Source organism: Oncorhynchus clarkii, chromosome 5, assembly GCF_045791955.1.
Source record: "Oncorhynchus clarkii lewisi isolate Uvic-CL-2024 chromosome 5, UVic_Ocla_1.0, whole genome shotgun sequence".
Taxonomy (NCBI): Eukaryota; Metazoa; Chordata; class Actinopteri; order Salmoniformes; family Salmonidae; genus Oncorhynchus; species Oncorhynchus clarkii.
The window spans coordinates 25,111,583-25,124,509 of NC_092151.1; the positions used below are offsets into that span (position 1 = coordinate 25,111,583).

The 12,927-nt window shown below is 41.2% G+C and overlaps 1 protein-coding gene across 1 annotated transcript in view; it reads left to right on the plus strand.

The window, feature by feature from the left end:
* The window catches only part of LOC139409662 (collagen alpha-2(I) chain-like), an 89,343-nt gene that overhangs the window by 11,606 nt on the left and 64,810 nt on the right, over positions 1-12,927 (plus strand). The window contains exons 4-6 of the mRNA XM_071155080.1: positions 1,661-1,853; positions 6,653-6,787; positions 7,419-7,502. Of these exons, the coding sequence (XP_071011181.1) occupies positions 1,661-1,853; positions 6,653-6,787; positions 7,419-7,502 (412 nt within the window). The remainder of the gene's footprint in view (positions 1-1,660; positions 1,854-6,652; positions 6,788-7,418; positions 7,503-12,927) is intronic.

Here is a 12,927-nt window from a genome sequence, read left to right on the forward strand (position 1 = left end):
CATTCTAGTTTGCTCTGTTTTTTTGTTAATTCTTTCCAATGTGTCAAGTAATTATCTTTTTGTTTTCTCATGATTTGGTTGGGTCTAATTGTGCTGTTGTCCTGGGGCTCTGTAGGGTGTGTTTGTGTTTGTGAACAGAGCCCCAGGACCAGCTTGCTTAGGGGACTCTTCTCCAGGTTCATCTCTCTGTAGGTGATGGCTTTGTTATGGAAGGTTTGTGAATCGCTTCCTTTTAGGTGGTTGTAGAATTTAACGGCTCTTTTCTGGATTTTGATAATTAGTGGGTATCGGCCTAATTCTGCTCTGCATGCATTATTTGGTGTTCTACGTTGTACACGGAGGATATTTTTTCAGAATTCTGCGTGCAGAGTCTCAATTTGGTGTTTGTCCCATTTTGTGAAGTCTTGGTTGGTGAGCGGACCCCAGACCTCACAACCATAAAGGGCAATGGGCTCTATGACTGATTCAAGTATTTTTAGCCAAATCCTAATTGGTATGTTGAAATTTATGTTTATTTTGATGGCATAGAATGCCCTTCTTGCCTTGTCTCTCAGATCGTTCACAGATCTCTACCTCCAAGAAAAGTACATTTGAATTTGTCAAGATAATATTTTATTTTGTGTCCTTACTGTCTGTAATGAAGATTTCCAGGTTATTACCACCATAAAGTGTAAAATGGGTATACCCCTCCCGGCTCAGTACTGCTTATCACTTAATATTTTGTAGCAATGCATTTGACCATTACCCTGTCATTACACAGTAATTACCACCACAATCAAAATGTATTGAAACAGTAAATAAATATCACACTCCTGTCTTTAGGTGTAAAGTACTTACTTATTCTCAATATAACTACTTAAAAATATTAAATACATAACAATTTCAACAAGTAATTATATTGTTTATGGTAGCCTCAGTGCAGGTTTACAAGCACAAGAAGCAAACAGACATATGTATTCAATAAGGAATTAAAATCATATTTTCTAAATAAATCAGGTAAACCAAATAATCCCCAAACTCATTTTGTTTGTGATTCAGTTTTAAACTAAAATGTAATGTTTTATGATGTGATGTAAACGCTTTGTGCAGAAACAGTTTTGGGACAATGGAGTAAATTCAATGTATTGTTGAATAAAATGGTCACAGCCAATACCAGTTTGGTTCCTGGTAAAATGAGAAAAGTATTTATGTTGCTTAACGTATTTTTCAAGAAACTAAATCTTTTTTTAATATAAGACATGACAAAAGGGCCCAGTTGCAAAATCGTGTGTGTGTATATGTTGACTGAGGTTGAAACGATTCAAGGGCTGTTTTTCTAAAGCCTACTGGCAGGTTGCTTGTTCCTCTCTTCTTAAGCCACAGTGGATTTTAAGCAATACATCACTGTTAGACAGACAAAAGACTTGGCCAGAAGATGGACAGAGTCATTTTGTTGCCTTGGTTCTTGTATAGTGCATGAGATTTATAGCTGATATTTGAGGTGTGACTATATTTTAATCTCAACACTGTCTTGGAAGTGAAGCTTTTAGAGGGCAAACGTGCACCACACACTTCACATTATTGCCAAAACAGCAAATAACAGAGACATGCACTTCCTTCTCAATGATGTTTGCCATACTGTATGACATCACCCATTACATTGTTTTGACCCGATTCCCAGGTTCCCGGTCAGTGTTCTGTCTGACGGCCAGTGGCACCACGTAGCTGTGAGTGTATCATCTGTTAGGCTGGCGCTGTATGTGGACTGTGCCCTGGTGGAGAGTGTGGACTGGGTGTACCAGGGTATGGGCATCACATCTGAAGGCCTACTATTGTTGGGAGGGATCATAGAGGGCTTCGAGACACCCTTTGAGGTAAGTACTGGACTTACTGTTCCACCTCTTTATTTCCTCTCCTTTCTCTTCTTTTTCCTCATCTCCAGTTCCATTCTCTTTTCCTCTGTCGTCTCCTCCTCTCCTTTTCTCTCCTCTCCTCTTCTCTCCTCTCTCCTCTGTTCTCCCCTTTTCTCCTTTCCTTTCCTTTCCTCTACTCTCTCCACTCCTCCTGCCTTTTCCTACATGTTTCCATACAAGAGGATGTATCTGCCTAAATCATCATGCAACATACCAGCAACACATTATGCAACATAGGCTATACAGCTTCATCTCCTGCTGTTCAGAGTGACTCAAGAACTGAGTGCCCTTTCTGTTGAATGGTGGGTAATTTATCATAGACGATCAGTAACGTTCTGCAGGATGTAGGTACTGTCAAATCTTGTAGCCAAAAAACACTGTGAATAAGCACACTGTATAGGAACCCAATGGTCTAGCTATCCCCCTACCCAACCTGTAAGGGAGGTTTAGGGGGGTGAGTTGGGATGGGGGTTCCTCCCATTGCCCTGACCCCATCAACTGCCCCCATTCCCCAAGACACATGAAGACATCCCTGTGCTGTCCATAGCGGAAGCCAGCAGCCAGAGCCAGTGTTTATGAAGGATGCGTGTTAGAGAGTACAGTATGAGTGCAGAGTGCAAGGGGGGGCGAGAGAAGAGCAGAATGGGGCAGACAGCAGGCAGCATCTGGCTTTGTGCTCAGCTCAGGCCTTCTCTCCCACAGCGACAGGTCTTTATGACAACCCCTCAGAGGATTGAGCTTTCTCTCTCTGAGGTGGTAACATTCTTCTCTCGCTAGGTTCCTCATTACTGGAACTTTAGCACCCCTTCATTTTTCACCTTAACGGTCATCCACCTCAGGACAACTAGGGGAGGAAAACACCTTGCCCTGTCTGTGTTTTATTTATTTATTGTCAGTTGATCCATTTCCTTTCTCTACAGTTACAGCACAATAAAGACTGATATAGATGAGGCCTTTGCAAATGGGTTTTCGTGAAGGTTAAGCAGGCTTTAAAACCAGTTTTAATTGGTTTGTTGTTCCTCCACAGAGAAAAGGTAGGCATTTGTGCAGACAGTTCCTTTTTTTTTCCTTTTCCTTTGAATAAATATACTGAAAAATATATATAATCGCAACATGCAACAATTTAGAAGGTTTTACTTTATAATATAATATATAAGGAAATCAGTCAATGTAAATAAATTCATAAGGATTTCACATGACTGGGAATACAGATACAGTTGGATTTTTTTTTTTTTGTGAATTTTACCCCTTTTTCTCCCCAATTTCGTAGTATCCAATTGTTGTAGTAGCTACTATCTTGTCTCATCGCTACAACTCCCGTACGGGCTCGGGAGAGACGAAGGTTGAAAGTCATGCGTCCTCCGATACACAACCAACCAAGCCGCTGCTTCTTTAACACAGCGCACATCCAACCCGGAAGCCAGCCGCACCAATGCGCCGGAGGAAACACCGTGCACCTGGCCACCTTGGCTAGCGTACACTGCGCCCAGCCCGCCACAGGAGTCGCTGGTGCGCGATGAGACAAGGACACCCCTACCGACCAAGCCCTCCCTAACCCGGGCGACGCTAGGCCAATTGTGCGTCGCCCCACGGACCTCCCGGTCGCGGCCGGTTACGACAGAGCCTGGGCGCGAACCCAGGACTCTGATGGCACAGCTGGCGCTGCAGTACAGCGCCCTTAACCACTGCACCACCCGGGAGGCCCTGAAGTTGGAAATTTACATACACCTTAGCCAAATACATTTAAACTCAGTTTTTCAACAAATCCTGAATATTTAATCCTAGTAAAAATTCCCAATCTTAGGTCAGTTAAGATCACCACTTTATTTTAAGAATGTGAAATGTCAGAATAATAGTAGAGATAATTATTTATTTCAGCTTTTATTTCTTTCATCACATTCCCAGTGGGTCAGCAGTTTACATACACTCAATTAGTATTTGGTAGCATTGTCTTTAAATTGTTTAACTTTGGTCAAACGTTTCGGGCAGCCTTCCATTCCTCCTGACAGAGCTGGTGTAATTGAGTCAGGTTTGTAGGCCTCCTTGCTCGCACACGCTTTTTCAGTTCTGCCCACAAATTTTCTATAGGATTGAGGTCAAGGATTTGTGATGGCCACTCCAATACCTTGACTTTGTTGTCCTTAAGGCCTTTTGCCACAACTTCGGAAGTATGCTTGGGGTCATTGTACATTTGGAAGACCCATTTGCGACCAGGCTTTAACTTCCTGACTGATGTCTTGACATGTTGCTTCAATACATCCACATAATTGTTCTTCCTCATGATGTCATCTATTTTGTGAAGTGAAGTCCTACAGAAAGCACCCTCACAACATGATGCTGCCACCCCCGTTCTTCATGGTTGGGATGGTGTTCTTCGGCTTGCAAGCCTCCCCCTTTTTCCTCCAAACATAATGATGGTCATTATGGTCAAAAAGTTCTATTTTTGTTCCATCAGACCAGAGGACATTTCTCCAAAACGTACAATCTTTGTCGTTTTACTGTGGATATAGATACTTTTGTACCGGTGTCCTCAAGCATCTTCACAAGGTCCTTTGCTGTTGTTCTGGGATTGAATGGCACTTTTTGCACCAAAGTACATTCATCTCTAGGAGACAGAACATGTCTCCTTCCTGAGCGGAATGACGGCTGCGTGGTCCCATGGTGTTTGTACTATTGTTTGTACAGAGGAACATGGTACCTTCAGGCATTTGGAAATTGCTCCCAAGGATGAACCAGACTTGTTAAGGTCTGAAATTTTTGTTCCCTGAGGTCTTGGCTGATTTCCTTTGATTTTCCCATGATGTCAAGCAAAGAGGCACTGAGTTTGAAGGTAGGCCTTGAAATACATCCATAGGTACACCTCTATTTGACTCAAATAATGTCAATTAGCCTATCAGAAGCTTCTAAAGCCATGACATCATTTTATGGAATTTTCCAAGCTGTTTAAAGGCACAGTCAACTTAGTGTATGTAAACTTCTGACCCACTGAAACTGTGATACCGTGAATTACAAGTGAAATAATCTGTCTGTAAACAATTGTTGGAAAAATGACTTGTGCCATGCACAAAGTAGATGTCCTAACCGACTTCCCAAAACTATAGATTTTTTAACAAGAAATTTGTGGACTGGTTGAAAAACAAATTTTAATGACTCCAACCTAAGTGTATGTAAACTTCCGACTTCAATTGTACATCTCTTAGTCACAGATACAGTACCTTTTTAAAAAAGCTAGGGGCGTGAAACAGAAAAGCAGTCAGTATTTGGTGTGACCACCGTTTGCCTCATACAGCGCGACACATCTCCTTCGGTAGAGTGGATCAGGCTGTTGATTGTGGCCTGTGGAATGTTATCTCACTACTTGTCAATGGCTGTGCGAAGTTGCTGGATATTGGCGGGAACTGGAACACACTGTCATACATGTTGATCCAGAGCATCCCATGGGTGAGATGTCTGGTGAGTATTCAGACCATGGAAGAACTGGGACATTTTCAGCTTCCAGGAATTGTGTACAGATCATTGTGACATGGGGCCGTGTATTATGCTGAAACATGAGGGGATGGCGGCGGATGAATGGCATGACAATGGGCCTCAGGACCTTGTCACTGTATCTCTGTGCACCCATCCCATACTACAAGAGCATTAGTCTACAGACAGACAGACAGACAGACAGACAGACAGACAGACAGACAGACAGACAGACAGACAGACAGACAAAGAAAGAAAGAAATGCCCTTGAATCCACTGGCATGTCGGAAGAGGATTTAATTGATTTTAGAAGATGAGATAAGGATGGATGATAAAGGAGAAGGTTGTGATAGTGTATGAGACAGAGAATGTTACTGTTTAGTGGATGGAAAAGTTAAACAGATAGTTCACCTAGATTCCAAAATGACTTACAAAACCAAAGCATGGGCTGCATATTACCTTGTCCATAGACTACTTACAGGACAAGGAAACCAATATATTCTGCTATTTCGGTGAACTGTCCCTTTAATGCACCATGAGCTTTAGACAGAGAGCCTTAGCGAGCCCAGTGCCCTACCAGGACCCTCTCCAACACACTCAGACACTCAGATGTAAACATTTTCATTTCTACATGTATTCATTAAGCCATGCTTCATTTGGACACACAAGTTTAATCATGACACATTAGGACCAAAAAGAGAGAGGTGGGGAAAAAGTATGCCTACCGTGTGCTGTATTTCTCTCTCTCTCTCTTTCTCTCTCAATTTTATTTAGCTTCTAACAATTATTTAGTCCATATTTCACGCGATACAGTTATTTGTTTAGTTTGGCACTAATTATAAGCCATATTTTATCATCATTAAAGGTTTGATGTGTAAACAGTTAAGGAATGCATGGTCTGAGTCTATAGCTAAAGCACAGATTCATTTGCATTTTACACTGTAACACGTTTTTATTCTTCAAAAAAGACAAATGATGTCTGGTGCTCTTTGTCTGCGGCAAAGGGAGCGATCTTTCTGTTTACATAAAATACTTAACATTTAATCACACACACAGGACCTCACACACGCTAACACACACACTTGTAAACATAGCTTGGGGAGTAGAGCACTAGCTGGTGTAGATAAATGTATGTAGAGGTAGAGGTCTCTAAAGTCTGTCTGTCCATCATATTTGTCTCAGTGTCTCAGAGGCCCTGACGGAGGAAGGGTCCTCTGGGGATTCTGTCTGAACATAGTGACCTCTCGTGACCTTTGGGGATCAGGTGAGTGTGTTTGACGGCTCTGTCTCCACAGGGCCAATTCCGACAGCTGACGTTCCTGATGGGCGACACAGATGCCGGCCACCATCACTGCACTCTTCACCCTGCCCAATGTGGGGGGGCCGGGTTCAAGTCCCCCCGCTCCCCACGTACCAACCACGCCCTAGAGGTACGCTGCAGCTCTCAACAACATTAGACTGATCCAAACTAACGTTTAGACAATGTTTAAATGACACAGAAAAACATTCAAACAATGTTATGCTGACCCAAAATAATGGTTATACAACATAAAGAGAGGGAGAGGGGGGGGACGCTTAGGAAGGATTGAGGTCATGTTCTAGTGGTTTGTGCCACTGCATTGACTCCAAATGGTACAAATGATAGTCTTATGAGTACTATATACAAGTGCATAGAATGAAAAGCCCTGGCACAGGGGCTATGTGTTTATGGTCGAAGTACTGTAGTGTGTTGGAGATAAAAGGGCCAGGTGCCTGTCAGAGTGCTGTGTGCAGACCAGACACACAGACTCCAGGAGTTAAGACCCTGTCGACAGACTCCCTGTACAGTACAGCACGCTGTGATCATAGCTACCAATAGAGAATCAACAAGACTGGCACTCCTCTTGTGGTTTGATCCATTCTGGTAAATTTCATTACTCCGAGTGGTTGCTTCCCAAATCACACCCTATGGTCTCTAGTCAAAAGTAGTGCACTATAAATGCAATTTGAGACGTAACCAGGGCTTTTTCTTGTTCATTAGTTTTGCGCTGGACTGTTTTAATTCCCTTTCTTTCCACCCAGAAGCTCCTGCTGTCCTCAAATGACCTGGTGGACCTGCTAGAGAGATCCAAGGACTCTTTCTTGGATGTGCAAGTGGGGAAGACTGTGAGTATAAAGGTCTATCTGATTCAAGGGGAATCCCAAGTCTAGCTGAATGTAATTGTTCTTTATTTAACCAGGAAAAAACCATTGGGGTAAGAAACCTCTCTTGTAAAGGGGGACGTGGCATATTCCCTGTGCTCTGTTTCTACCTGCCATGATTTAGACAGAAACAGCCCTTTGACTGGATTCACAGATTAAGTGCTTCTCTTGAGCTTGGTTTGGCACAGGATGGACTCCTTGTTGCATTACAGTGATACGTACTACTGGTTTAATCAAGGAAACTGACCAGCAGTATAGGCCGCAAGGTGTAGATTTAAGTGATAATGTGTGATTTAGCCCTTGGTAATTTGTCAAATAGACACCGGCTGGAATGCGCTTTTAACCAATCAGCATTCAGGATTAGACCCACCCATTGTATAATCTAGAATAGTCCCCAATTGCAGCCACAGCCAGTGACATGCAGACAACAGAGAAGGGACCGGCCCTGGTTTTTCATTAGTCCCAATATAAAACACCACTGATCTGTTCTGTTTTGTTCCATCATAAACAGGGAGGACTATGATTAATTAGCATTGTGGACCTGAGATCCCAACCAACCCTTTGGCTGACCGCTGTGTGTGTGTGTGTGTGTGTGTGTGTGTGTGTGTGTGTGTGTGTGTGTGTGTGTGTGTGTGTGTGTGTGTGTGTGTGTGTGTGTGTGTGTGTGTGTGTGTGTGTATTTTGAGATTGTAAGCACACTTAGATCGTAATATTATGATGAATAACAAATGCCTCAGGGGGGCAAATTTAAATGTGAATATATATATGGGCACATAAGGAGCTCTTATCTCAATAATTCATCTTACATACACAAACTTCCTCAATTATTTTCACTTGGAGCCTGAGAATTATATCACAACTATGTGATAATATTACTTATCATGATATATCTTGATGCTGTTTTTGATTAAGGTGTAAAGCCTCAGTTGTGTTTAGTTTCCTATAATAAATAAACGTATTCCTGAAATAATGGTCGTATTTGGCAGGATTATAAACTGATATGGAAACACAGTCAATGTTTGTATACACAATAGTAAAAGCACGGCTAAATTTAACTCAGAATTTTGCACTATATGCAAATGTATGCATTCTTCAAATGGATACATTTCATCTGGAAGTCTTTACACATGGATAAGGGAGTGACTGTTATCTTCCTCTCGAACAAGGTTTCCAGCCAACCTTTTTATACAATTCAAGTACAACGGATAAAAAAATATAATGACAGGCCTGATGGAAACAGAACATTTGTTGGTATACTTTCCCCAATGTCGACAAAACAAAATACGCTATACGAGGTGGGATCATTTTATTTCGGTAAAATGAATAATACAGAGAATGTCGGTCAGAAACGCTTTTACACGCAAATATTGATAAATAACCATCAAATCAAAGTAAACTAAGTCACGTGATGGCATGTTGTGTGGTCCTCCCACTACCACTCGTCAGGGAAGCATGCAGGTTATTAGGCTACAGATGAAATAAGTTAAGATAAACTTCACAGGGTGGTGAAAGTGCAAGATGAGCTTGATGCTCGTTTTCAATATGGAGAGTCTTATTCTGGTGACATGATCATCAATGCTTGGCTGCCATTTGACAAATATAAATAATCCATAATAATGATCTCATCATGTAGGCTATTCCCGTACTGAATCTACGAGCTGTTGGCTAGAGCGCACGTGTAAATACCAGAGTGGGCACACTCACTATATAATGAGACATTTTGTGTGAGAAAACCATCAGAGTTGAAAATGCGAAGGAAATCCATTTAACTGGTATTTAAAAGGTATTTTTTGTGCACTACAACATCACGCACAGTCTTTTATCCACAACTCAATTTGATGGAAACACATCTCTGGTGGGAAAATGCGCATATTGTTTTTATGCCGATTTTAGAATATTCCAATTGGATGGAAACCTACTTATGAGAATAAACTTGTAAAACCTTTTATGTCATGCCATGCCCTGTGTCCACCCACCCAGCACTAACTAATGTCAGCAGCACAGTGTTACGATACCAACTACATCCACTACAGTTCTTCTGCTCTGTTGGCTCTACTAGATGGAAAGGAACTTCTTAGGCAGTGCATGATGAAGGCTCCAGTCCTGAGACCTGAAACAGACTGAGTCCCACTACCAACTGGCACTATTCAGTATAGTACACTAGTTTTGTCCTGAGCCTTATGGCCACAGAGCTCTTGTCAAAAGTAGTGCACTATGTAGGGTGTCATTTGAGATACAGCCCACATAACCTGAATGTGTTTTTCTTAGAGGTCTGCTCTCTCTGCTCTTTGAAGCCGAGGCCTCTGTAGTCTGTGATTGTTGGGGTCTGTTGTTGCTGTTCCTGATTTTGATGCATATTCCGTCTGAGACCTCAACTCCCTTGACAGGTGCTCCATGTAGTGCCATGCCACTTGAGTAGTTAATCATCAACTCCCACAATGCACCCCAAAGATATGAAACACTTCTGGACGTCAGAGTCCTTAGGTAAAGACATCATTACTAAAGTCAAAGCAATGGGTTTTAACATTAGCTGATGCTTTTGAACCTTCATAACCCAAGGTCCAGAACTCTCAACACCAGCAAATGTCAGTTTGACAAATGTCAGTTTGACACTTTTATGAAACGTTCTAAATGATTTCTTTCAACTGTCAAGTTAAGGACCAAAAACAAGTGGGAAAAAACATCCATCCTTAATTTGACACTTTCCATGACTGTGTAAAGTTACTGCTTTCATACTGTACCATATTCTCTTTAAAGATAAGCTTGGCAGCGTTTGCCTTTTTAAATGACTTTACCCAGCTAGCATTTTCATGACTTTGTATAGCCTATTGTTAGTTTTGATTTGGCATTGAGTGATATATTTTTAAGCGTCATCTGAAATAGCTACTGTCAGACGTTTGTTATTCAGGTAAGGATTTTAATCCAACAAGAGAAAAGTGTTGTGATTTTATTACTGAAGCCTGCTGTGTACAGGAGTGTTTAATAGATCTAATAGAGCTGATCTTGATGTTTTAAGGGTGTGGGGATAGTGAAACCAAGTGTTTTCTTACTCTAATCCATATAGGTCATGCACAAATAACCAGCTTACAGTTGCGTCACAAATCATCTAGCAACCGCACCAAGTGCCATGTTGGAAGACCAGAGTCAGGTTTCTTTGCTTCTCTGACAGTTCTTGAGTCTTATCTCCTTGGTGTTTCATGATTGTGAGTAATCTGTATATGTTTTTCCTGTTGCCTTTCCTGCCTTGTTAGAGCAGCCAAATACTGCCCTGAAATTGACCGTGGTGATGAATCACCTAGTTTTAGGCACTGTTACTACGTAGCTTGGAGTAGCCACTCAGCTATTGTTGAAAGAATTGATGCGGTGGACTTCCAACATGGCCGCCAGAAGGCGTCGTACGTCAACTGGCAGCCCTCTATATTGTACTACCACCATGGAATGTATAATGCCATTGCTAAAATGCTACTGGTCAGAGTCCTTAGAATGTAAGGTCAGTTTCCTATGCTACTGATTAAGTTGAATACAATACAGTCTGGCAGACATGAGAGAGAAAGAGTGCCCTTGGGATTATAGACACAGCATACAGGCACAGACACAGGTGTGTGAGGGAGGGTCAGTCAGTCTATTGCTCAGCACACCGCAGGGCGGACTGCCCACATAAAAAAATACTTCAGTTTACTGGAATACTAGAATACTATAGTACTTACTATCAAATGTTGTAGTATACTGTAGAATACTATACTCCACACTGTGGTATCCCTTGATAATGCGTATCTATTTATTTACTTATCTATTGTTTACCTACTACCTATTTTTTACTTAAAAATTGCGCTGTTGATTTGGGCTTGTAAGTAAGCATTTCACTGTATTCGGCACTCGTGACAAATCAACATTGATTTGATATAGAATTTTGTAGTATACTGTGGTATCCCTCAAGCATGTGTAGTCCATACTATAGCATTTTGTAGTATACTGTAGAATACTATACTACACAATGTAGTATCCCTTTATCATGTGTAGTCCATACTATAGCATTTTGTAGTATACTGTAGAATACAGTAGTTCCCCAATTAAAAGTTTTGAGCTTATGCCGTAACAGTTTGTGGTGGATGGTGGTAAATTGCGTCCTTCTGTCATTGCGCAACACTGTCACAAGGAGGAATTATAACGCTGATATATCGGTAGTCTAAACTGTGGCACAATTTGGGGGATTTTTCACACCTAGCCAAGCTATTAGACTATATTTTTGTAAATGAATGGAGGTGTGAATGTTTCAGTCCTATAGTCTCCTCTGGTACTGGAGTCCTGCATCAGGCAACAACAACATTTGCTAGCAAGTGGTCCTGGAGTTGAGAGAGAACTTGGGTTAATACAATGGCACAATTACGTTTGACATGTTCACTGACGATAATAAATAATAACATTTTTTATTTGGATTATTTAATTAACCTATATCATGTTATTTCAAGTTATCCCTTTGGAGCACATGCAAAAAAATATTGGAGTTGTTGAACGGGAGTGACAAATTGTATTACAATTGAATTTTAATGAGCTGAATGATGAGGAGGATGAAGAAGAAGAGGGTGATTGAATTTAGAACAATAGTGTAAGAATTGCTCTTCCTCTGTAGCTGTTACTTACTACAACTGTTGTTACACTATAAGGTTTTTATTCTAAGAGAAACTCAAATGTTACGTTATATTCTGTTATATTCATAAAATATATGGTTTACTGCAAGTGATGTCTGCTAAATTAACAAGTTGATGACGAAGCCATAAAGCCTCAGCTACTAAACACAGATTAATAAAACCCCCCAACAGGTTTAACATGTTTTCCAGACCAGAGCTATGTGTTTCATTTATTACATTTACCTGTGGAATGTTACCGAATAGATCTCAACAATAGGAAGAAGTATCTGGTGGCAGAGAGTCATGCGGAGAATGGAGTGAAAGTGCACCGTACTGGAAGTACAAGGCTGTGGGCCAGGTGTAAATGGTTTAGCAGGACAATAGACTCTTGCCGAGTTTAGGGACTTTAAATGTATTAATGGATGTTTGCGAGGCATGTCACTTCACCCATCTCTTTGCATAGCCCACCACATGCACTGTTTTCTAACCACATCTGGATGGATCCATAACGAATTACTATGGGAATAAATCACTGAATGAGAGAAATAGTGGAATAAAGTAGGCTAATGCAATTGATGGCATGAAATTGTTACATACTGAAACACCCAAAGTCATCCAATTGTTATGATAGGATTTGAAGTGTGTGGTCAACTGGAGTGTGGTCAACTATTTCAGCACCGTTTCACTCTGAAAGAGAGACCATCTGTAAAACATGTTGTGTTGCTTGGCAAAACTGGGTTAATTAAAAACATTGGAATATG